The sequence below is a fragment of the Sebastes umbrosus genome, chromosome 19, assembly GCF_015220745.1.
Source record: "Sebastes umbrosus isolate fSebUmb1 chromosome 19, fSebUmb1.pri, whole genome shotgun sequence".
Lineage (NCBI taxonomy): Eukaryota > Metazoa > Chordata > Actinopteri > Perciformes > Sebastidae > Sebastes > Sebastes umbrosus.
Genome location: NC_051287.1, coordinates 23,636,882 through 23,662,160, shown reverse-complemented (window position 1 = coordinate 23,662,160; position 25,279 = coordinate 23,636,882). Strand labels below are relative to the sequence as shown.

At 41.7% G+C, this 25,279-nt stretch overlaps 1 protein-coding gene across 2 annotated transcripts in view; it reads left to right on the top strand.

Annotated features, from left to right (window-relative positions):
- LOC119478316 (astrotactin-2-like) overlaps positions 1 to 25,279 on the top strand; it is a 624,157-nt gene that overhangs the window by 324,813 nt on the left and 274,065 nt on the right. For both annotated transcript variants that reach the window (XM_037752984.1, XM_037752983.1), the window contains exon 3: positions 15,260 to 15,692. In XM_037752984.1, coding sequence (XP_037608912.1) covers positions 15,260 to 15,692 — 433 coding nt within the window. The remainder of the gene's footprint in view (positions 1 to 15,259; positions 15,693 to 25,279) is intronic.

Here is a 25,279-nt window from a genome sequence, read left to right as displayed (position 1 = left end):
TCCCTCCCTTATATCTATTTTATATGACTGTGAAAACGTCTCCTTCAACTGGATTTGTTCAAGTTTCTCACCAAAAACGTAATTTTACGAGGTTACATTTGAACACATCATGATAACGTTGTAATTTACCTTCACCCAATACTCATTTTTACTGAGCAGAGCACGAACACCTCATAATAATAACTCAATGGAACCTCCGTTAACGTTAGTAGCTCTGTTATTTAGTCAAGCAGGACTGTGCTGCCCACCGACTGCTAGCGTTACTAGCCCTCCTCCTGTCGATTTCAACACAGATTTGTTGTTCAAAGTGTAACATTATCAGGAAAAATGCACCCCTCAGGTTTAGTAGCGCCATACTTTTGAGCATTTTTTTTTTTCCTCTCCGCCATGGGTCCGTTCCCAAACTGAAACATGATACAGCGTGCGTATGTGTTATTGTACATGCGGAAAGCATCGAAGACAAATCAATAGACACGGAGGCATGAGATGCCAAGGAATCGGACAGCTACGGTTCTCTATTTCCATCCCTAGCGTTTCCCCTGTCTGCCAAAGTGCCGTATGGCCTGACGATTTTATCCGCCATTGCCAACAATTTACCCGCATTTGGTGGGTGGCGGGTGCTAATTTTAGACCCTGCCTGCATCTTTACAAAAGCAAACAATCCATTCCCTGCCCCTTTTCAGTCCTCAGCCCTTCCTTTGCCTCAATCAAAGTCACCCCAAGGGCCTCATTGTCCAGGCCCTCTTATTGCCTTGTTATCAACAGCTGTAGCGAGCCTGTATTGGCCCCTTGTGTCACCACCGCAAATATTGGCATTACCTTTCTAATCACATGTCTTTTCCTCTGAAATGTCACCGAGGCGGGCCAAGTGTGCTTACAGTTGGCTTTACACTGCCTCAGTGTGAAGATATCATTTATCTCTTATAAAAGCAAATGGAAGAGCTTTATTATAGTGTGGGTGGTTGGGAGGGGAGGGGGTGTCAGGCTGTGGGGGCATTGCAGTCTCTTCTTTTCCAGCAGTACTAATTTGCCACAGTAATGAGCAAGCAGCGGTGCATGGTCATCAGGCAATTATATTTGGTTACCATGCAAACAGCGAGCATCATGGGATGTCATTATACTGAGAAATATACCCAGGCTCCATTACAATGGCGGGGGGGGAAAACAAATGCAAGCCATTATCTAAATGCAGACCCATTTTTTTTTTTTTTTCAACATGTGTGTGGTTTTGAAATGCAAAATGTTTTCCTCCAGGGATTCCCTCATGGGTAGCAAGCTGATGCATTCAGTCATCTATATTTTATATTTTCCACTATTTAGTTGACTATTTTTATAATTTATTCTTTCCCCCCCTACTATTCATGAAGTGTAATTACACCAAATCAAACTCAGAGAGGGATTCTGTATGGTCTGTTCTGTAATGATTTTGTTTATAATGTGCCAAAAATACTCCATCAAAGGCCATCATTTATAATTTTCTTTTGGGAAGCCTAATTTACCTTGAACTGTATGCATCCGGAAAACAAACAGACTGGGGGAACTGAAACCAGAGATAACAGTTTGTATTCATAGGGATCGGCCAAAACAAATTTAGGTATGATTATACTTTGAAATGCCCATTGGGTGGTATAATGGAAAATATTTAACTGAATGCCCCCCATTGATTTTAGCAAATACTGATGTTCTCCATCAGCCGTGCTTCCCGTAGTTGGATGAGACATAATGCAAAGGTCCCCTTTTTCCTCCATTATGGAACAGAACCACTTTAATTGTTGTCATGCGCTGTAATGTGTCCTGACTAAAACAAATAGGCTGCAGTTACAATTATAGTCAGTGCAACACTGGCAACCAGCTAGCGAGACAAAACACATTTGTAACATATAACATACAGTTAAAGTAGCAATAGGTAGAAATGGAGCCTCTGTGTCCTCTGGTGTCCTCTGGTGTCCTCCGGTGTTCTCCGGTGCTCCTAATGGCATCTGCAAGATTTCACAGACCGGAGAAAAAAAACCAATCACAGCCGAGCTGGAGCCTTGCCATCTCTGAGCAGCTGTCAATCGCTCACGAACTCCGATCAAACGGTCAAACTAGCCAGCGCTGATTAAATATGAATCAACATTCTGTTACTGTAATGTCTATTTCTCACCTCAAATGTTTTCAGAAACATCTTGTAGTGTACTGTTTAGCTGTAAAATGAGAAAGTTTGCTGCCATGTTGAGATCAGTTGAGGAAATACCAAGCACCAGCCGGAGCAATCTTTCTCATTTTACAGCTAAACCGTACACTACAAGATGTTTCTGAAAACATCTGAGGCGAGAAATAGACATTACATTAACAGAATGTTGATTCATATTTGATCAGCGCTGCCTAGTTTGACCGTTTGATCGGAGTTCGTGAGTGATTGACAGCTGCCTACGTTGAATGAACAACCGATAGGAACGCTTTCTCTCTCTGAAATGACCTGTGATTGGCCAAAGTCTCTCGTCACGGGCTATATTTTCTAAAGCCTGAAAACAGAGCCATGAGGAGGTGCAGAAGTATCTCTCAGAACACTTGAATTGAAATATTCTGAAAGGTTTTTATGGAATTTTTGCCCAATGATGCCAAAAACATTCTGCCTACTGCAGATTTAACAATAGAAAGCAACATGCAAATAAGCATTGACACTTCTGATGTGTAGAAATCAACTAAAGTTTTTACAATGATTGTTTGTAATCGCACTGTTACATATTACATTGTACAAAATCAGTCGTGAAATTTATAGTTTCTTCTTTGATGTTTGACATGCATGGTTAAATATGACTTTTCTGCAAGAGTTGCATATGTATGAAGAACTCCCCTTGCAGAACTGAAATGTCATTTATCTCTGTAATCTATGATACAGATGCAAACTTCATCCTTCTGTACAGGCCCAGACTGACTTATTGTTATCCTGGCTGAGCGAGGAAAGCGGTGGAAAGCGGTGGGTGTAGGGTATATGGGCTAAAGCTAGAAAAAGCCTGGTAAAGAGGTATTGGGTGGGCAGGAGCACCGCACCAGCAAATCAGCCCTAATTCAGTGTTATAATTCACAAGGCCAGGGCTCAGGACAGCATTATCTGCCCTCAAATCTTTTTCCCTGTGTGGGATATAGAGCATCGTCGCATGTAAAAGGGGACGATAGAGAGGTGGAGTAATGACGGGATGGGACTCGAGGCAATGTAAAAAGGGGATGGGGGGGGAGTGGATGATGGAAACATGTATTAGTTCCCATGGCGAGAGGGACAAAATGGAAAGGTCGACCCGGTGCTTTCCAGTTAAGCTGTGGGAGATTTTCATTCAGTTTTCAATCACAGTGTAATCAGATTTTATGATTAGGTCCGGGCTTTTCGTCAGTGTAATTTCTCTAGTGATTTACATAGCCGGGGCTGTGGACTTTTTCTTCAAATGATTTCCAGTCACTTCAGAATAGATTATTTCACTTACATCAAAGAAACTTTACCTTACCTAATTGAGATTTAGCACATATTTTTCCTTTTGACGAGTGTTCCTTTATATTACATTTGGCAACAACTGAACAAACCCTGTAATTAACAAGAGCACACAGTGTCGATGCAAAGCAGCAGTATCGGAGAGGGGGGGGTGACGAATGATCCTGTGTTTGTAGATATTGTTGTACAGCAAAACCGCCACTTAGACTCACTCAGACTCAGAGAGCAATGGCCTTGACACACCGAGGGCATGACAAATAACACGAAAATGCGAAATTCCCATCTGTGAATAAGTCAAGGGCTTTTATTGTGAAGGCAAGAACAGAGGGAGTGGATCTGGTCTGCGCTGCCTTTGTCGAGGTTGAAAGGAGTAATAAAGTATGCCGAGTTGGACTACGGAGTCTCCGTGTTGATGTTTTATAAATATAGGTGCAACTGAACCCGTTACGAACGACGTGGTTGGTTGATGACTATATCCGTAGATTGAAAGCTCAGAAAAATCGGCCTCGTACCAGAAAAAAAATTACGCTCTTTTGCCACATAATATTCAAAATCAACAGTTCAAAAAATATATATTGACATGTGATTAGTAAATAAATGAATCGCATGAAAAAAAATGCCCCCAGTGTGTAAAGGCTTTCAGTGAGAGTCAGTTATGGAATGAATGAATGAGACAGGCAGCGCTACCTGTTTTTTACGCAAATTAAAATGGAATAAGGGCTGCAACTAACGATTATTTTCATTGTCGATTAATCTGTGAATTATTTTCTAGTTGACCAACAGTCTGATTCAACAGACCTAGGGCCTCGTTTATTTTTTATTTTTTAAGGCATTTCCAAACACAAGACTGCCAGTATCGGATATATACGGCAATATCATTTCAGACGGCATTGTTTGTTTACATCGGGGTTTCTGTAAGTCGGTCCCTATAGCACCTCCTTCCTGATGATATCACGCGGGTTGTGAAAGACAGCACGCTATGATCGGTCAGGGACCAACGTGGAGTCTGTCATGTCTCTTAATCGCGATCACGTTTTTGGCTTCTTACAGTTAAATAAACACGATCGCCTGAGATATTGACGTTTTAAAATGCGTCTTCTGCTCATAGAAAACTCTGCTGCATATCAAATCGCTTCCTGAACTAACAGCCAGCCACCAGCCGGTGATGGAGATGCTTTGGCTTCACTTTTGGGGATAGATATTATCTATACAATCAATATGTTTTTGATTAAATTGAGAGCATAAAATTGTTTTTCTCGATGTTGCTAATTTGTGCACCAAATGCAGCTAGCAGACAGGTAGGGTGAATATTCCAGTATTTTTTTCATATTGCAGAAAAAAAATATATTGCAGTTTTTTTTTCCAACATTGTGTAGTCTGAACCCAACATACAGCTAATATCAGATTGTATCATGTGTCTAGTGTGAAACTAGTAGTTATTTTCTCCGTGTGCAGCAGGTGACGGACAGGCACGGTTTCTCCAAGGTGAATTAGCCGAGAGGAAACATAAACCAGGGGAGCCAAGTCCTGTCATTCACGCTGCGACTTCTAGTTGGACAGAGAGAATGGAGAGCAGATGCTAGGGCACATGCCACTTTAACGTCCTGCTGGGAGAGAGAGAGAAAGATGGGAGAAACCGATGCAACACTGAGAGAGGGGGGGAGAGTGTCACAAAGAGTGGGAGGATGACAAATAAAAAGATGGTGACAGGGAAAAAAAAGTTGCAGAGTTAGGTAAAGGATGTTGTTCTGCCTTGTTTTTTGCCTGACACACAGTGGCATGAACACAGAAACAGGGTGTGTTTGTTTGTATACGGGGGCGACCCGTGTATACGACCGTGTGTGTACACCTGTGTGCATTTGGCTGTGCGAGCTTGCACGAGTATCCAGCTCTTCTAGGCATGTCATCTGTGGCTTTTTTGTGCACATCATCTGCTCTTTCTTTGTTCTGAATTCAGAATGTAACTATTTCACAGTTTTGCTCAAAAACAATCCCCCTAAAGATTGCTACTGTCCAATCTTCCCTTGGAGCAGGAAGTGGATGGATACTAGGGTTCAGTGAGCCGCGGCTTCCACTGTGCACAGATGGTGGCTAAACCACAGAGCATGTGTCGGACGTGTTTCGCTCTGAGTCGTGTTGTTTCGATGCATAAAGACGCTTATTAGGATCACAAGGGAGCCGGTCGTGCCAAAAGTACACATTAAAAAGTCCAATTTTTCTACATCTAGAGGCTCCACGGGAGCTATTGAACCAAGAATGAAGACTGGATCAATATAATTGATCATCAAACTTCCTTGCTGTTAAAGAGTTTGATGTGCTTTGAGGGTTTGATTGAGTAACACTTTTCATCTATTAAGTATAAATAATTTGTGTTTTGCATCTTTATAACCACTTTCCACTGAGGCCTCATACTGTTCTCTTTTACTGAAACATGTAACGAGAAGAAAAATGAAAAGTGGCATCATGTCACCATTTTGATGCTGTTGTTAATTTTTTAGATGTTATTTATTTTAGATAATTTCTAGTGACAACCATGTATGTTATGCTTCATCAAAATATGTACATTTTGATCCCTTCTTATTTGGGAAATTAACTGAATACACACTATCTTTGAGGTGAATAACCAGGTGCATGGTTCTGCAGTTATCACATAATGTTTTAACACAGAACATTTTACAATTAATATTGCTTCCTTTGACTCGCTCACTTCTGTTATGAATCTGAAATGTGGCAAAGCATCTGTATAGACATATGCTATTTTCTGTGAATGTTGCCAAAGAGAGGTGACACATCTGAGAGATCCGCGGTGACAGTGCTATTTTCAGTCCTCGACAGAAGAAATGCCATCAGAATCAGAGTCACATGGTTAGAGATTAGACACAACGGCATAAATATGCAGAAAGAATGCCGGAGCAAAACGACTAAACACACTCGGGATGTTGCAGAAGTAAATGTTGACCATACATCATCCGAGACAATCTGTTTCGCTTGAAAAGAAGTCATTTAAAAAGTGAATATCATATTGTTCTCATAATTTAAAGGGATGGTTCAGATTATTTGAAGTGGGGTTGTATGAGGTACGGATCCATAGTCAGTATATGACCTAGAGTAAACCGCAGAGGGCCCGCCCTACAAACACAAAGGTCTGTCACTGAGTGAGTGACTGAGTGATGAAGATACAGGATTGGTCGGCCGACTGTTGGAGTTTCCTCATTGGCCGTTGCTCTTTCAAAATGAAAAGGCGGAGAACAGTTCTGCGTTTAGGTTTTCTGGGGAGCGTGTCAGCGGTTCAATGTATCATTACATAGTGCTGTTGTTCTGCATGTGCTTTTGTTTATGTTCATTTAAGTTACGTTATGGTGTTGCTTCTTATTGTGTTACCGTACATAAACACCAAGCGCAAAGCAAATTTCCGCCTTTCTTTCCTCCATTTCCGCCATCAGCCATGGAAGAAATAACCACTGTTGCTGCTTCGTACATGTTGGTGAAGTCCCAGATATGTCAGAAAACCAAACGCCCTCGTGTCGAGGTTCATAACGTCACCCGGCGAGGAGCTGTATTCACATACAGCGCCATTGAACTGACTATCTAGCAAGCCACACGTCGCTACTGTGGTATGAACCCAAAATAAACAGACTGTGCTGTAATTTAATTGCAAATAAACGGATCAAAATAATGCAGAAATAACGACATATTGATGTCGATTTGTAAAAAGACTGAATTCATGCTTTGTCGGGTCTGTCCGCAACACAACAAGCAAACTACTTTTAAAATGCTTGTTTTTCTGAACGGAGTTCGGATCGATCAGTGCCAGGCTATGCAGCTGCTCCATCAACACTCAACATAACGTCATTTAGGCATAAATACGGCAGCAACGTTGTTGTAACCGGATCAAAAGTGTGCCGAAATAACTACATAATGATGCTGATTAGTAAAAAGTTTGAATTCATGTTTTGTCGGGTCTGTCCGCAAGACGACAAGCAAACAACTTTTAAAATGCTTGTTTTCTGAATGGAGTCCGGATCGATCAGTGCCAGGATATGCTAACATTGTAGCTGCTCCATTAACACTCCATCTAGGAATAAATACGGCAGCAACAACGTCAGTGCTGACAGCGGGAGAATCTCAACGCTGATAAACTTTCGCTAAGTATGTAAATATTGTTACGCACCACTTATATGATGAATGCTTTTGATACACATGCTTTAATAAAAAACTGAAATGCTTTTAACCTCGCATACTGTATGTCATAATACCTTTTCACCTTGTATAAAATGTGTAATATACTGACTAGTAAAGGTTACTGAATGTAATTTGCTTCATTATAAGTAGTCTTTCAATCAAACAATCAAGATAAAAGTGGAAAAAACTTTAGCCACAAATTCACATGCTGACCATATACGTTCCAGCCATATACTTGGTTTGACCGAGTCTTGTTTTTAGGCGGCTAAAATATGTTTTTCCACCGGACCCGTCCACAGCAGTGCACTGCTTTGCTCCCATGCCGGTACTCCTTTCTGTTTCTCCAAGCTTGGGGACGTGCCAACCGTCATCTACTGTAGGTAATACACTGACTATGGATAAGTACCTAATACAATCCAATACCAAAATATGATTTCAATACTTAACAGGAAATTGCATTGGGGAATATGAGTAAGTGCAAACCTCAGGTTGTGTTATGACTCTTAAACAGACTGACAGCTGAAACGTCTCATTGGTATATGGCTTATTCTTAAGCCTAAAAAAAAATAACAAACTTGCATGTGTCTACTTCTTTCATTAACACACACGAGGGGCTGTCTGCAATTAATCAGAGATTGAATATCTTTAATTCACATTCACTTCAATCAAGCTCAGTGATCACGTCTAATGAGGTTTTGCTGCAGTGGGTTTCTTAACCTCTTGACTCTCTACTTACTACTTAAGATGGTACGTTAAAGTGCCAACAGTGTAAACTGTCACAGTCTGTGTGTGTTCATTATGACTCAGATAATTAAAAGCTGCACTGTAACTCGATTGTTTTCTCTACTGAGCCTATATATAGGGATATTTAGGTGACCTTGGGTTGACCTTATGATAACTTTAATATAGAGTTAGTTAACTTTTTGTCAGACAGTGGAATGAAAAAATGTTTTTCCAAGATCTGATCCTGTGTCACTACGTTAATTTTTCATTTATCTCGTTATATGTTAAATATATACTTTTTTTGTATTTTTACAACAAAATCCCCTAATTTATCTTCCTGTAAAACCATTTTTGATGACTCATTTGGACTTCCAAATACATTTATCCGATCAAATGCTATTTGGGGAGACGAGCTAACCACGTTGATTTTTGAAATTTTTGACTATTTTACTTTCATAACATGTCTTTTTTTAGACTACTGGAAATAAAACATCAAAAACACACATTTAGGTGTTAACTTTACTACGCTTTGTTTGTAGATTTCTACTAAATTTACCCAAAGTTAGCAATAGATAATGTCTCATTTGCATATTTAAACATAACATTCAAAACAACTTGTAATACAAAAAATAATTGCCTTAATGTAAGTAATCAACAAGGGAAGTTTCATGGTGATATCTATTTTTTTTTTTACCCTATTCACCTGTAGTATCTAGCAAAATGTATGGAATTTTACAATACATATCTTTAAAGGCCGTTTTCCCCAAATGTGTTTTTTCTCAGACTCCAGCCAGACGGTAGCTCTTACATACACCAAACATTCCAGTTTTATTCCTATCTATATTCTGAAGGTTTTTTTAAAGGTTTTTTTAAACATTCATAGCCTGATTTATAGAACATTTTATCCCTAAAACCGTGGCGAAAATAGATTGTTTTTTTCATGGCTATTGGCAGTATTTTCTATGATAAACATAACATTTCAGAAAAATTGAAATACAAAACACAATTGCCTTAAAGGTCCCATATTGAAAAAAGTGAGCTTTTCATGTCTTTTATATTATAAAGCAGGTTTAAGTGCTATATAAATACTCGTAAAATTATCAAAACGCTCAATATATGGAGAAATACACAGCCCGTATTCAGAAATTGTGCGTTTGAAACAAGCCGTTAGGATATCTGTCCATTTGTGATGTCACAAATATACAATGTTTAGACCATTACACAGTTTTAAACATAAACATTATAAATGTTTCCCAGTTTATTTCCTGTTGCAGTGGATGTAAATAACATCAGCTGACGGGAAGTAAACATGGACCCAAGCTGTTGTGTAGCAACGCAATTCCGTTGCAATTCCATTGAAATACGCTAAAACGGAGCGTTTCAGACAGAAGGTAAATACAGGTATATTCAAAAAGACAGTACGAGGAAATTAAAGTTGTTTTTTTTAACATTACAGCATGTAAACATGTTCTAGTAGAAACACAAACTACAAGTAAGAACCTGAAAATGAGCACGATATTGGACCTTTAATGTAAGTAATCAGTTGTGGAAGTTGTGGTGTTATCTTTTAGTTAAAATGTTTGCCCTATTCACCTGGGGTGTGCGTTTAACTCTCAGCTGGTAACAACTTTGTTAACCTTTCCAAAAAGAAAAATACAGTGTTTCGAAAGCAGCCGGGGAAAAACAAATGTTAATTTCTCTAAGCCATGTTAATTACATTGCATTGTTGTCTAAGCCAGCCATCTGAACAAATCATGTTCATTGCTTTCGCATAGTGGGGGATATTTTTTCTTAATGTGTTTTGAATGGAGAGAAAACAAAATTACTAGAATGTATAACTGTATGCTCATATTCACTAATGTATGGAATTTATTTTTTTTCTTTCGCCCAGCCCAAAAAAACAACACCAGAGCTTTATGAAATGCAGTGAACAATAGAAAAATGTAAAGTACAGTAAACATGCCCCAGTGGCAGCATGGTTTAGTATTTATAAAAACATTTTTTCAGACTTTCATGTCCTTGTCCAACACTTTCTGATTCATTCTGAGGTTTTTGCACTCAACCCATTTCATTGTGACTGTCCCTGGATGTTGTTGTTATTACATACACCAACAACAAAAAGCACAAACTTGCTTCTGTCCTCGTCCTTCTGTAGGTTTTTAAGATGACTGTCATGGCTAAACCAAGGCAATATCTTAATCTGAGGAATTTGCTGCTAGTATGTCCATTTAAAAAAAAAAAATGTTAGTGTGAAGTGTTGAATAATTCAGTGCAGGTGTTTGTCGCCAAATCTGTAAAAGACTGAAGATAAAAAAAGTAAGTGAGAAGGGGATGAAACGGTTGCAAGCCAACCCGACAGGGAATGATGAAAGTAAAAGAGGCTACACGATCCACAGTGGAGAGGAAAAAAGGGAGACTGGGTGGATGGGAAATGAAGGGTAAAAAGCAGGCACAGCAGGGAAAAAGACGGGGGGGATTTACAGGAGAGGGGCTAATGGGAGAAGGGCTGCAGAGAGGAGAGCAAAAAGGAAAGAATAACACACAAAGAGATTCAGATGGGGGAATGGGAGCATTATTGGGGGAATGCAAAGTAAGGAAAATAATCACAGACTGAAGCTATATACCACAGAAAAAAGAGTGGAATTATGGGGTTTTCCAGCCAATCTCCTCCCCGTGAAGTCACTTAGGACTAAAGCAGCAGGGATTTGTAGGGTCTGAAGATGAACAGAAAACTCATTTTCCCTCATGGCTACATCTGCCACTGTGAATTTATACAGCTGTTGTACTGAGGAGAGGAAGAAAGATGTGATCAAACATGAAGGGGGGAATGGAGACGGAGAGACGCGCGGTAATCGAGACGGGGGAGAGGGCAACAGAAAGCGAGAACGGAGGGAAGTGGCGAGGAAAACATTGTGAGATGATACGGGGAAGGGAATTTGAGAGAATCTTAAGGGCACTGATGTGACAGAGTGAAATTAACAGATATATCCAAAAAAACAAAAGCTGACATGTGGTATATACACTCACCGGCCACTTTATTAGGTACACCTTGCTAGTACCGGGTGGTCTTCTGCTGCTGTAAGCCATCTGTTTCAAGGTTCGACATGTTGTGCGTTCAGAGATGGTATTCTGCATACCTTGGTTGTAACGAGTGGTTATTTGAGTGTGCCGCTCACTGGATATTTTCTCTTTTTGGGACCATTCTCTGTAAACCCTAGAGATGGTTGTGCGTGAAAATCCCAGTAGATCAGCAGTTTTTGGAAAAACTCAGACCAGCCCGTCTGGCACCAACAACCATGCCACATTCAAAGTCACTTAAATCCCCTTTCTTCCCCATTCTGATGCTCGGTTTGAATTCAGCAAGTCGTCTTCACCACCTCTAGATGCCTAAATGCATTGAGTTGCTGCCATGTGATTGGCTGATTAGCTATTTGTGTTAACAAGCAATTGAACAGGTGTGCCTAATAAAGTGGCCGGTGAGTGTATAGTTTTTTTTTAGTACGAGTGCTTGCACTTTGTGAAGCTTTTAGATCGTCTCTATTGTAACTGTTGTGTAAAAAGTCTGCGGTATTTTAATGTAAATGTAAGAAGGGGAAATTAAGGTTTCAAATGTCAAATATTCCCGACCAGTGGTGTAATTGTAAAAGGTTTAATTACTTAAAATTTCCATGACAAACGGGCAATTCCTTCTTTACGTACCCAGTGACAACCAACCGCTGTGGTACAGAAGATGAATAAAGACCTCACCGAGCTACAGCAAATCTTTGTGTCTTACGTTTTAGGCGGCTAAAAGGTCTATTTGAAACTGAGATTTTAACAGTTTTTTCATCGCGGTTCCTTTCAGTGGTTTGCTGCTGAGCCACACAATGTCACTCCATTATCACTCCACTGCTAAAATGAAACATAAGCCTTCATGTGTTTTTTGCTATTTTTCAGGGGGAATTAATGTGGAAGTGCAGGCGGAGGGGAGGCTTTTTTGCGGGACTGCATTTTCTCCAAAGCTGCCATCCTATCGGAGATTAATGAACAAGTTTGTCCGTGGCACTAGTCCTCTCTGGGCCACCTCCCCTCTCTCAGCACAGTGTGATTTATGGACACCCAGCAGTGCATGAGTTATATTTTCAAAGGGGTTTGTTTTTCCCCCACCAAGATGGAATTTTAAATGTTTGTGATGAATGACCCCTTGTGGATTTTTATTTATTATTCTGTCGTGATTTTTGCGTGTGTGCGCGCTGTGGCTGAAGTGTACGCACGTGGCCGTCCGTGTGTGTGTGCATGTGTGTGTAATTTTGTGAAAAATCCCCCACATCTTTAAATATGTTCTCGCAAAAAGCGCTGACCCTGCGTTTCCTGTCTGACATCGCGGATATATATCGCCTTTTGGGGTTGCCGTGTCTCGCTGAATCAAATGCTACGTCTCACCTACTGGATGTCATTGTGAAAAAAATCAAAGAATAAGTCATGCCCTCCTCCCTTTCCCCCCCTCCCCTCCTCTTCCATTCTGTCTGTGCATATGGATTTACTTTATCATCCGGCCACAGCATGTGTGGCAGGGTGTTTGATGTTTCTGTGATGGTGAGATATTGAATGAACCGTGGGGGGAAATGCGATGCTCCTTGGCGAATTTACAGGACCACAGAAAGAAGAAGAAGAAGAAGAAGAAGAAAGGGCCATAGGAAGAAAGAGAGGGCCAAACAGGCTAACATCCCTGGTGTATTGGTGTACGTGTGTGTGACACTCTGGAGATAGGAGTCCAGATGCAGCACTGCTACAAACAAAACAATATCTGCCTCACTTCTGTGTCTATGTGCTGGAGATACTACATAGATAGGGAATGGACACAATAACAGGAACACTTGCACAGTATAAAGTAGGGCTGTGTGTTGGCATGAATCTGGCAATATTAGTGATGCACTGATAACGATACCAGTATCGGGTCCAATACTGTGCTCATGTACTCGTACTCGCAAAACAGCTCCGATACAACGGCACCGATACCACTTTACTGTGGTGCGCCCGACCCCGCTGGGCCGGGATCCCTTCTCCGCCGGCGCTTGCCAGCCCTCACTTTCATTGTGCCACGAGGTTTTGCTTGCACCCTCTGACTCCCACGTGCGGTAGACTCCTTGGTCCGTGTTTCAAGACGGGTTGGGTGATCCCGATACTGATACTCGGTGCATCCCTATGTATGGATGATGCTGGTGTGTTGTGCTGTTAGATGATGGTGGGCGAACACGCCACAGTGTTTGATTTGTTGTTAGTTAATGTGTCTGAATAATCAGACACGGAAATAAATTATTCATTAAGTGCTTATTGAACTCTGGTGATTTTTGAGGTCGTAGTTTATGATTTTGTTGTTGATGTTGTGCTGCATTATATCATAGTGTGATACTGGTGTATTATATTCTGTACATGTCCAGTAATGTATGTGAATGTCTGCAGGTGTCCGACTGCAGAAAGTGCACAGTGTGCTAACAAAGTGCTGATTTTGAGCTCTAAAGAATCTGCAATGTGCTGTACAGGAGTCACATTGTGTTTGTATGCGTGTGTGTGTGTGTATGTGAATTAGTGCTTGTCTGCATCCTTTCTACTTTCTAATTACTTGCTAATGTCATCATCGCTACAGGGGGTTGCCCTATGTTTCATTCTTCTTCTTCTCTTTTCCCAAATAAGTCCAGAATTATTTATACTCCTCACCAGCTTCCTCTGTCTTATCATGGGGGCTACTGTACTGAAAAATGGAAGCGACGAAAATCATCATTCATGATGCTAAAAAATGGATTATATTATACAGCAGACCAATCAGTATTTAGTTGACAAGGAGGGTGTGTTGGGGGAGAGACGTGAGGCAAAGATACTGTGGGAGGTGAAAGGGACAGGTGCATCCTGAAAACGGCTGTAAATGATTGTAATTTGGCTCCCTCACCAACACTGTGTCAAAAATCCTAGTTATAACTCACGTATAACACACAGACGTATGATGAGGATGTGAACGTATTTTTAAATCTTAAAGAGGACCTATTATGGTTATTTACAGGTTCATACTTGTATTTTGGGTTTCTACTAGAACATGTTTACATGCTTTAGTGTCCAGAAAACGCTTTATTTTTTTCTCATACTGGCTGTGCCGCAGCACCTCTTTTCACCCTCTGTCTGAAACGCTCTGTTTGAGCTCCTGATCTCCCCCCCACCCCCCCTCCCCTCCTGCTCTGATTGGTCAGCTAACCCACTCTGTTGTGATGAGGAGTGAACCGAACTAAACTCTTCGGACTCCGCTCTAACTAGCTTTTGTTTGAGGGGCGTGCCAAACTAGCCGCTAGTTAGGTATTATGCAACTGTGTTACTTGGTGACATCACCATGTTACATAAGAAAAGGCGGGACTTCAAGCAAGGCTTTTCAGGTAGTTCAGGAGCAGTGTTTCTGTGAGGGACAGTAACTCTCTTTGGCGTGGACTTTGGGCTTTGTAACTTTGCAGACCTTTTACATGCATAAAAAGACTATACAACATATTAAAGGAAAGGGAAAAAAAGCACAACAGGTCCTCTTTAAACAATTTGCTGTGTATTTGACCAGTGCACTTGTCTGTAGCTTAAAAGGCACATATGATTTAATCTCTTTCGGACCTTGTTAGCTGCCTCATGTTGTTTTGAGAACTCATTTATTGAAGTGTTGATTGCCAGACCTCCTTCAATAGCCGGTAAATTGTGCTAATTGCCATTCAACCTAATATAAGTGACACAGGAGCAGTAATTGTTATTGTTAGAGGTCTATAAAGTGTTGTTGTGTACGACGTAAAATATCGACATTACCAATTAAGTGTTGTCGTGCTCGTGTGCTTCCCTTACTTACATTCTCCTTCTCTCTTTCCCCTTGCTTCCCTCCAGGGAGGCCTCATCGCCCTCCTCCTCCTAATCCTCCTCTTCACCCTCGTCCTGTACACCCGCCACCGGTGGTGCAAGCGTCGCCGCATCCCCCAGAAGAGCGCCAGCACCGAGGCCACCCACGAGATCCACTACATCCCCTCGGTCCTGCTCGGACCCCAGGGCCGCGACAGCTACCGGGGCTCTCGAGGCACGCACCAGCACGGGAGCTCCGTCATCGGCATGCCCATCCGGGAAACCCCCATTCTCGACGACTACGACTGCAGCGACGAGGACCCGGGCGGACACTCGCTCAACTCCACGCCCAACCAGCTCCACACCACCAAGCTGTGCGACGGGAAGATCCAGGAGGACTACGGGGTCAACATCGGCATCGGGGGACACACGGACATGATGTGCAAGGACAACGAGATAAAGCATAATTTTGAAAAACGAGGTAGGTTGAATACATTTCCCCTTTCAAAAGAAAACAGTTTAGCTTGATGGAAATAATAGCTGTTTGCATTATGGAGATTAATTATGTGATAGCTGTGAGATTAACAGCGTGACGCTGGTTTTTGTCTCAATCATTCAGCTCCGAGCGGCATCCACTGAAATGATTTCAGTTGTCATTGACAATCTGTTGTGCTCAGTGGTAGTTTTGAGAGCATGATTTGTACATCCGTGGAGGCGCTCAGTGCCAGCTCCCCAGATGGCCCGGCCTGGACAGTTCACTTTGGCTCTGCCCAGCCCCAACCATGTTCTTGATAGCACAGCATGTCCTGCTCACATTTAGTCAAAAATAAGCAGTTTTGTGTGACTCACACCATCACATCATGCCAGTAATGATAAGAAATCCTGTATTCCATGAGTCATGTGATTTAAAGCTTCAGTAGGCAGGACGTTTCCTGCATCATTGGGCAAAAATTCCATAATAACTAGGAATGCACCGATACCAGTATCGGGTATCGGGTCCGATACTGTGCTCATGTACTTATACTCGCAAAACCGCTCCGATACAACGGCACCGATACCACTTTACGGCAGCGTGACGTTATCCTCTCGTCACCATCTTTCGGGTCCTATCGCACACACTCACGCTCCACCTCCCCGACGATGCGGGCGAGACGGGCCGGTGATGCGCCGGGATCCAACCTCAGCTGGCGCGCGACAGTCCTCACTTTAATTTCGCAACGGGGTTTTGCTTGCACCATCTGACTCGCGTGTGCGTTAGACTCCTTGGTCTGTGTTTCAAGATGGGTCGGGTGGGTTGCAGACATCGCCGCAGACCCCTGGCGCCTTTACGTGGGCCGAGCCTCGCCCTGGGGGCACGACGCGGCTTGGGCGCACTAATGACGGTCCGCCCCGGTGACACTTTGGCCACGGCCCCGGGAAGCACCTTCACCCCGAGCCTTTCCAAGCCGACCTAGAGCCGGTTGCGGCGCACCGCCTCGTATGCGGGACTCCCCAGCCTGCCGTGTGTCGCTCGCACCCTCCAACTGGCTGTTAACAAGGGTCTTTTTGCACAGAGAAGTACTCGTATCGGTACTTGGTATCGGCGAGAACCCAAATGGAAGTACTTGTACTTGTACTCGGCCTGAAAAAAGTGGTATCGGTGCATCCCTAATATTAACCTTTCCACATATTGTAATTCAATGTTCTGAGGGACTTCTATACCTCCTCATGGCTCTGTTTTTAGGCTTTAAAAAAAATCTTAAATAGCCGTTGGCTCTGTGTGAGTCAAGCAGTAATGTAATGCAGCGCCCTGTAATTTAATGTAATGTCTAAAGGTCAAGTGACAGAGGCCATCGGTCTGGTCGATTAGATGCTGAGGTGTGTCAGCGGGTGGCCCGTTGACCCCTTGGCTAAACACCGTCAGGGGTCTGCACTTCAGGCGAGGGCAGAAATTCTATCCAGCCATTAGTGACAAAAACTGGAAGTGATGCTTCAAAAAAAATTCTGCGTTAGAAATTTCCAAAACAAGTTACCCAAACATTCTAATCTCAGGCTGTGTAGCATTTGTTCATATCATATCCCGTTGAACTTGGGGGTGCTCCTCTGCAAAAGCACGGCTTTAATAATTGAAGGGTGCCGGCTGAGTCGGAGGGTGCCCGGGTTATTCGTGTCATACTGAATTATGCATGGGTGAAGTTTGTGGAAATGCCCTCTTGCTCCCATAGTATTTATCACTCCACATAACCGCATTCACACAAACGTTTTGCTTCTGACTGGGTGCTTAAATTTACTGAAAATAGGCTGGAAAAAAGGATAATATTTCTGTTTGAGTTTGTTCACTGTGTCTTAGGCACATTGCTGATCCATGTCTGGAAGAATATTTACATACAGCTCAACAACAGAGAAAGCTGGTTATGTTTGAAGTTTAACTTTATTAACATCATTTGACTGGAGGATAGCGATGGATAAAATGATTTTCATTTTCAAACAAGCCTTAATAGCCTCATAGTCCCTGACCCCCCGACCACATCGGATAATGATTCTCAAACTCAAACCTGCATTCCAACCATGATGAAACCTCAAGGCTTGAATATATTATGTTCAGCCCTTATTTAAAAAAAAAAAAAAAATGAAACAGAACATTATGCAACAAGGTGAAGGGAGAGAGGTTAATTTCTGCTCTAGTCCCATGTGGAAAGGCAGAATGTTGGCATTAGCCGCTGGGAAAAGAGAACTGAAGCAGGGGGGTCAGAGTGGTCACGGCTCTTACTGTACGATTGGGCCGATCACCACATGATGCCATTATTACAAGAGAATAAAAAGGTGACGATTATTCTAAGAAGAGAGCAAAGCAAACTGGCTTGTAAGCAGCAAGACTAAAAGCTGTTTCACACCGGGTGCGAATTAACCACATCGCCGTGTTCCATTTTCACAATGAGACCCAATGAGTTTGCTTCTAAATAGTGCCATGTCAGCTCCACACAACAAAAACCTATCCAGACAGAGAAGGTCTAAGGGGCTAACGTTAACTACACAAACTAATCGGACCCCAAATGTGATGCTAACGTTAGCTGTTGTGGCTAGCCTCGTTCTGTGACCATCATATAACATTAGCAAGTGCATATCAGCTACATTATCGTATCCCAGCTGCTGACTGAACTCTATCCATATATTGTCCTTTATTTGGTTGTTGAGTGTAGTAATGGTTGTCCTACATAATTGGGTGTTGAGAAGGGGGACGGCCCGTTGTTATTCCGAAACTCCAATAGTCCGAAAAATATCCCATAGGACAGGACATTTGCCCTGAAAACAAACGGTCATTAATCCATGGACCCCAAGATGCAACAAACAGAAGCACATGGCTAATTTTCATGTAGAATCACGCCGATCAAAGGGTTTCGTTGGTCAAACATATATTTCCGCAGGCTGAAAGCTGCTGAAATTGAAGTCTGTCCGAATATTTGTTTCTGTAGGGGTGTGCAGGCTTCCTTTGGGTTTATTTAATGAATTAATAATGAATTAATGTTGAGACATACATAAAGATTAATCTAGAGAGACATCAACATAAATTTCCAAAGTCAAATTATATGTGATATGGGCAATGTGAAGTCCAAATTACACCAGGAAAACGTGGCTAATTTATGCGACATATGGTCAGATTATGGTCTTTTTTTTTTTTTTTTTCAAATACAGTTCTTGACACATTTTTCTAACAATCTCATAAAGAATCTGGCATTTTCCAAAAAGATAGTCACACAAACCATTTATTTTGATGACTCTTACCTCCCTCATCTGTACTCTGCATAAAGCGGCGACATTTGAATACAGGGCCGATTAACTCCTGTCCTGTTCCACCTGTTTCCGTGATGCTCGGCTTCCGAAAAGTCTCCAAATACCAGTCATCCTTTATCTGTCTGTCCTCGCTGACAGATAACCCCATTCAACGGAACTCAATGGTATTATCCCGAGGGATTATGGCTGTGCCTCACAGGGCTGTGTGCATGGCATTGGCTTTTTGTTACACAGACAACCAAACAAATGAGGCCTGTCAATTTCATTATTCAGCAAGATTCCCACGGCTTTGGGAATGCATTTGGGCAGCGTGGACAGTGTAAATCAGGTGCGGAAAAAACCTTTAACGGCATGCTGGAAAGCCTTGTTCTGTGACGAGAGCTCAGGGACCAGTTATCAGCGTCGAACCGCCATACCTTTCCCTCTCAGTTTACAGTGCACAGCAGCAAGCTGCATCTTCCATACCTTCATGTGTAGCCTTTGTTGTTAGATGGGAAAATCATACATATCTGCTTGGAGTCATGCATACTGGTGATGCCACAGTGACAGATTTTGCGTGCGACAACACCGGTGTCACCGATTACACCGGACATTTTCCAAGAAAGGTTGACGCTCGATATCTTGTAGAGCGCTTACTTTGATCCTTAAGGTTGGATGGCTGTGTGTCTGGCCCCTCCGGTCGAGCTTTCGCAGCCTCAGTATTTCCTGGTTCGATCTGCTCTGCGGGTCAAAAATAGACTAGGCATGTATTTTTAGCAGAACAGAGTAGATAGAGCCGCTTCTGGGACCCTTCTGAAATGCGCTGCGGCGCGCCTGGTGGAATCAAAAGCATCGTCTAGAGTAGGGCTTTGTATTGGCAAGAATCTGGCGATTGCAATATATTGCGATACTATAAGCAAGGCGATATTGTGCGCTTTTTATTTTATTTTTTAATTTAAGTTTAGGAAGACTGTCATAGTATAGGAACACACCAGAAATACACCATTTTAGAACTGGCAAAAATAACAAGGGACCCCTGTGGAAATTGCCATGCCAGTTTTTCCACGCCAAAATTTAACCTAATTTTGGAGCGTTATTTAGCCTAACTGGTATGACATGATTGGTACCAACGGATTCCTTATGTTTTCTAGTTTCATATGATGCCTGCGCTCTATAGCTTTAAAACTGAGCTCGATACAACTTCCAAAATATCGAATACCGGCCGGGCCCGATGGTGGGCCGCTGGGTTTTTAAGGGGTTAATTTAAAAAATCAATACAGTGTTTTGGAAAATCGATACAGTATCGCACAACATAATATCCCGATACTCATGTGTATCATAGTTTCTTTTGTAGCTTTGAGGTGTTGCCTCCAGATGCTGCTACCTTCTTCAGACAAAGATTACAGATGGCATCATCAACGTTATCATGTTCCCTATTAGCACCTTTCCTGTTAGCATTGGGTTTAAATTCAAAATATTGAGGTGAATCTTGCTTTGTGCTGTGACACCGAATCCTCTGCCGTCGTCTCGTCGGTCAACTCTCTCCGTACTCCCGTCACTTGAGAAGTGAAATCTGCCCCCTGCTATCCTGTGCTGCTGTAAGGAGCAGACACTTTCAGTTCATAATTGTAGCGTCAATCATCCAACTAAGTATTGATAAAGTAGTTTACCGTGACAAGCCTAATACGTATAGCTATGCCGTCTCCACAGCTTGTTTGTTTTACAGGCCTGTGCAACTGGTACTGTGTCCTACTTTTTCAAACAAACAATTATTCAACTATTGAATTAAATTAGTAATCTCGTCCTGAATAATTAAAAATGTTCCTATTTAATTTGTAAGTTTAGAGAAAGTAATTTGTTAACTGCCGTTATTGCGTATGAATCAAGGCTTCTCGTTGTTTTGAGCAAACTTTTCCTGGTAAGCAGATGCTGGCGACTGCTTAATCTTCATTATTATCAAGCACAATACTCTCTCATAAGGTTGACTCTGAACACTTAGCGTAACTACAACTACTTCTAACAACACGCAGTACATTTTAACATAGAAATATGAAGTCTGTGCATATAGAGAAAATTAAAAAAGAGGGACATCTCAGCTGCAGTGAGTTTTGTTGTCTGCTTAAAACTATAGAATATGATCCCTCTCACAGCAACTATCGGCACATTATTGTTTTTGCATTACCCTTCCCTCGGGTGGAAAAGTCATTTTAGGTAAGAATAAGAGTAAACACTGAATATTCAGAGTTCAGATAGCCACCACTTTTAATAACCGAGTAACTGAGGACCCAGTAATTGTTTATTTCCTTCTGTCCTGCAGCTATAAAACATGTTTCAAAGATTGGTTGTTTTTCTGTCCTTTGATAAATGTATTCTCACTTTCAATGAATTGAGAATACTGTATGCTCACCAGAGATCATGATCCTGTTTTCAAGTACAAAAGGCAGCTTCAAGCTTATACATTCACAATAAATGGGGCCATATTTATATTATAGTGTCTTGTTAGCCACATGGATGTATAAAGAGAACTGGATACAACGTTGGAGGTGGGCTCCCCTTCCTTCCTATGAGAGGGGCTCAGTGGCGCAGGACGCCAAAATGGCTCGACAGATCATCCGGCGATCTTCCGCATCCAATGGGCCCGTAGAGCAGGCACAGTAGCGTTTCCTTGAACTCCGCCCCCCCAGCCCTCGCTCCAGCCTCGGTCTGGGGCTCATTCAAATGAACGGAGGGAGGGAAAATACCTCTGGATTCGGCTATTAGTGCATTTTACAACTTTTAGGACCTAATGATTTAAATAAGGGCTATTCAAGTGTTCGTACTGGGAAGTTGATTTACCTAAAAAAAAAATTATCCACCGATTAATGGACGTCTCTTTTACAATTTAAGTCTATGGGAAAAATATTTTTGGGCCCAATGGCATCACGCGACAGACACCAAAGTTGTAGTACCACCGTTTGGCCACTACACAAATTCCCTGGGTGTTTGGTCAGCCACAGCCACCACAGCAAATAACAAAATACTCCATTTTGAGCAATAATCAAGCAGCATTTGGTCACATTGGCCCACTTATTAGCCAACTTTCCTCTTAAAATGAAAGAAAACCAGTTTGGTAGATATTTGCCCAAGATCAAATCTCAAATATTAACAATTCTCCAAATTCTGTTTGCCCCTGAAAACTCACAATGTTGAGATTGAACATTCAGATTTGTAAAAAGTTTGGTTTATACGCTCCGGATGGATAAAATTGGACGTAGTTTACATTGAATTTACGGTTCAAAGAAACCAAAATCTGCCAAAAATGTGAGAAAAGCGACAGTGTCTCTTTTCCCAGAAACCACAGAACCATTTCACAGTGGCAGAGACCAGAGCTAATGGCAGATGGTGGTATACAGATAATGCTGCTATTGCATTGTTCTGGGTAGTCAACAACATCCTGTCTGTGGGATGAAATGGCCCTGTGTGTGTCTGTCTGGAGGACAAAAGACATGGAGGCTATATTGTGGTTCATTACAGTTAACTGTAAAAACATGCATCATTTCTTCTTGGCTGCCATTCTTTCATTGGATGCTGATTGCACCATGTGGCTGGTCTATATTTTATGTATTGAAAGTTAATTTAATTGTATTATCATTTTCTTCTAGACCTTTTTTTCCCCTTTAGAGTCCCCAACCAGTCTGCGGATTTAGAATCTGTGTATTAAGATGTCCTCAAGTACTGTATGAGAGACTTTACAATAGCTTGATTCAGTGAATAATATTTTCTCACAGTGAAGCCAAATACAATAGTGCAAACTACTTCAGATATGATTGGGCTAGCACTTCACACCGCTGCTCTGCCAACACAGTGCCGAGGGTGTCTTGGCTGAGGCCATTGAACTGCTTCTCACAATAATAACAAGAAATCCATCCAATTCCCATGTAGAATGACTCTCATCATCTCCGTCTAATACACATTGCTAAGGCGAGGTGAGCACAACAATGCCTGAGTTCATCTATGACTACTGACAATGATGCTTTTCTTCTCCTGCTGACATTAGTGTTTCTCACTTATTTAAAAGAAGTGGTGGAGGCAGCAGGATTCAAGGTCGCAGGTATCCTCTGATTGAATGCACTAACTGGAAGAAGAAAATTAACTTAAAGCTATATGCGAGAACTTAGTACAATATCGGCATTGTACTCAAGATACAAAGATGAATAAATAAAGAAAAAAGCATGTGCCACCTGGTGCTTGTAGGTCACCTTTTTAATGGAACTTCTGAAAAGTCTTAAGCTAAGCTATTACATTACATCAGCTACCATTACATTCTACTGGAATCAATTGCAATGCTGATAATGAAGTATTATAATTTGACTATGTAGAGGTTAGTTGGTCAAAGCTTTAAAGGTGACATATCACGAAAACTTTTCAGTGCTCGTGCACATACATTTTGGTATCTGGAGTGCCTACCATCCCACAAACTGTGAAATAAGCAAAAAACAATAAACGTGATTCAACCAGCCTTTCAGATTTGGCTCCCCTTCCTATGTCACTTACAGGCTCATTAGAATATCGGTGCCTTCAAATGAAACTCATTAGCTCATGTTTACAACAGGGGAAGTTGTGTACACGATATGCTTGGCGTTCTAGTGGTTAAGTTGTGAGAACACCGCTTCTAAGCAGCGGCAATATTAACGTTACTGTCAGCATCTAGAAGCCACAGAGGCTAACAATTTAGCAAGCTAGCAAGCGGGTAACATAATGGCAGCACATGTTGAGGCATAATGACAAAGGAAAACGATGAGGCTGTTGGGAATAGCAACATTTTCCTCAGACACGTTATATAATTACGAAGAAATACAATATACAACTAAATTTACCATATATTCACTTATTATGTAGCGAAAAAATGAACTTCCATGGCCTCCGCCATTTTTGACAACGTCATCAAACACGTCACGACTCGTGAACTCAAAGCTTTCAGAAACTTTCCACTTCCGAAGTCGAGAATACCACAAGAGTTCATATGGACTCTTCCGGTGAACACGGTCAGCAGGAGCTCATTTGAAGGCACCATAAATATTGCCCAAGGCTTGAAAATTATCAAAGATAATCTATAGCAAAGATCACGCATTTCAAGCTCCGTCAATGGTTTGAAATGGCATACAGTTCTTGTCTACTAAGTTGGCGTGGCCATGGCGTGTTGCCCCCCATCCCTCCACCTAACCTTGTTTGGAAGTGTTTTAAACGTTGTGGGGATGGATGAAAGCAGATTGGATTATATTTGCATAATGTACTGTATTTTTATTTCCTTATTCTAACGTTAGATATTTACACAGCTAACAGTCATATTTAGCATCTCAAAAAATGAGTTAGTTAGGGCGTTAGCGAACGTTAGTTGCCAGATCTCATGAGTGTGTGTCACTGAGACAGAGAACGGTCTCGAACCAAAGAATCGGTCATAATCTGTGTTCACGTTTACTTCTCCCATTGGAGTTAATAGACTCAGGACATGCCGCTAGTCTCCTAAAGGGGCGGGGGCAGTTGCAAAACCAACGTGACACAGAGACACAAAACTGACTCTCACTGCGCCATCTACTTTTTGAACTGCCTCTGATTCTACCTTAGCAAAGGTGCACCATATTTTTTCTCGCGAGCCAATCAGAGCAGTGTGGGCTTTTTGCGGGAGTGGCTCTTAAAGAGACAGGTGCTAAAATGGAGCGTTTACACAGAGGGTGAATACAATACAATTTGTTTTTCGTGTTCTAGTAGAAACCTAAAACACAAGTAAGAACCTGAAAATGAGCATATATCTCCTTTAGGTCAAGTCTGCTCCCCCCCGCCTCCCCGGAATAGCATTTACTGATGAATTAACTGATCCAACAAACGGCCATATACATTATTGCAGCATTGTGATTGTTCTTTTAAAAGCACCAGGGTTGCTATAAAAAAAGTTTTATATCTAGAAGCATACTACTGTGGCTAATGAAAAAAGCTTGCCTAGTAAATTAAAAATTCCTGCTATAGATAAGCATTTCAGCATCCCAAAAGGCTTTCCTGTTGTGCCTCTTGTTCCTTTCAGTGAAACGATGCTGTTTGAAAAAACGGCTGAATGCAATAACTGGGTATTTATTTTTATATTGTAAACACAGATAAAGCCTTTGGCGCCACATGTAAGCCACTGAGAATCTGCTAAAAGATACTTAGATTTTACAACTTTGAGGGAGTGAATGTGCTGCTAAATAATGCTTAAAAATAGACAAAAGAGACATGCAGTTTGACAAAGATCCCTAGCTAGAACAGTGGATTTTTGAATTTCCTCCCCCCCCTGTGGAGCAACTG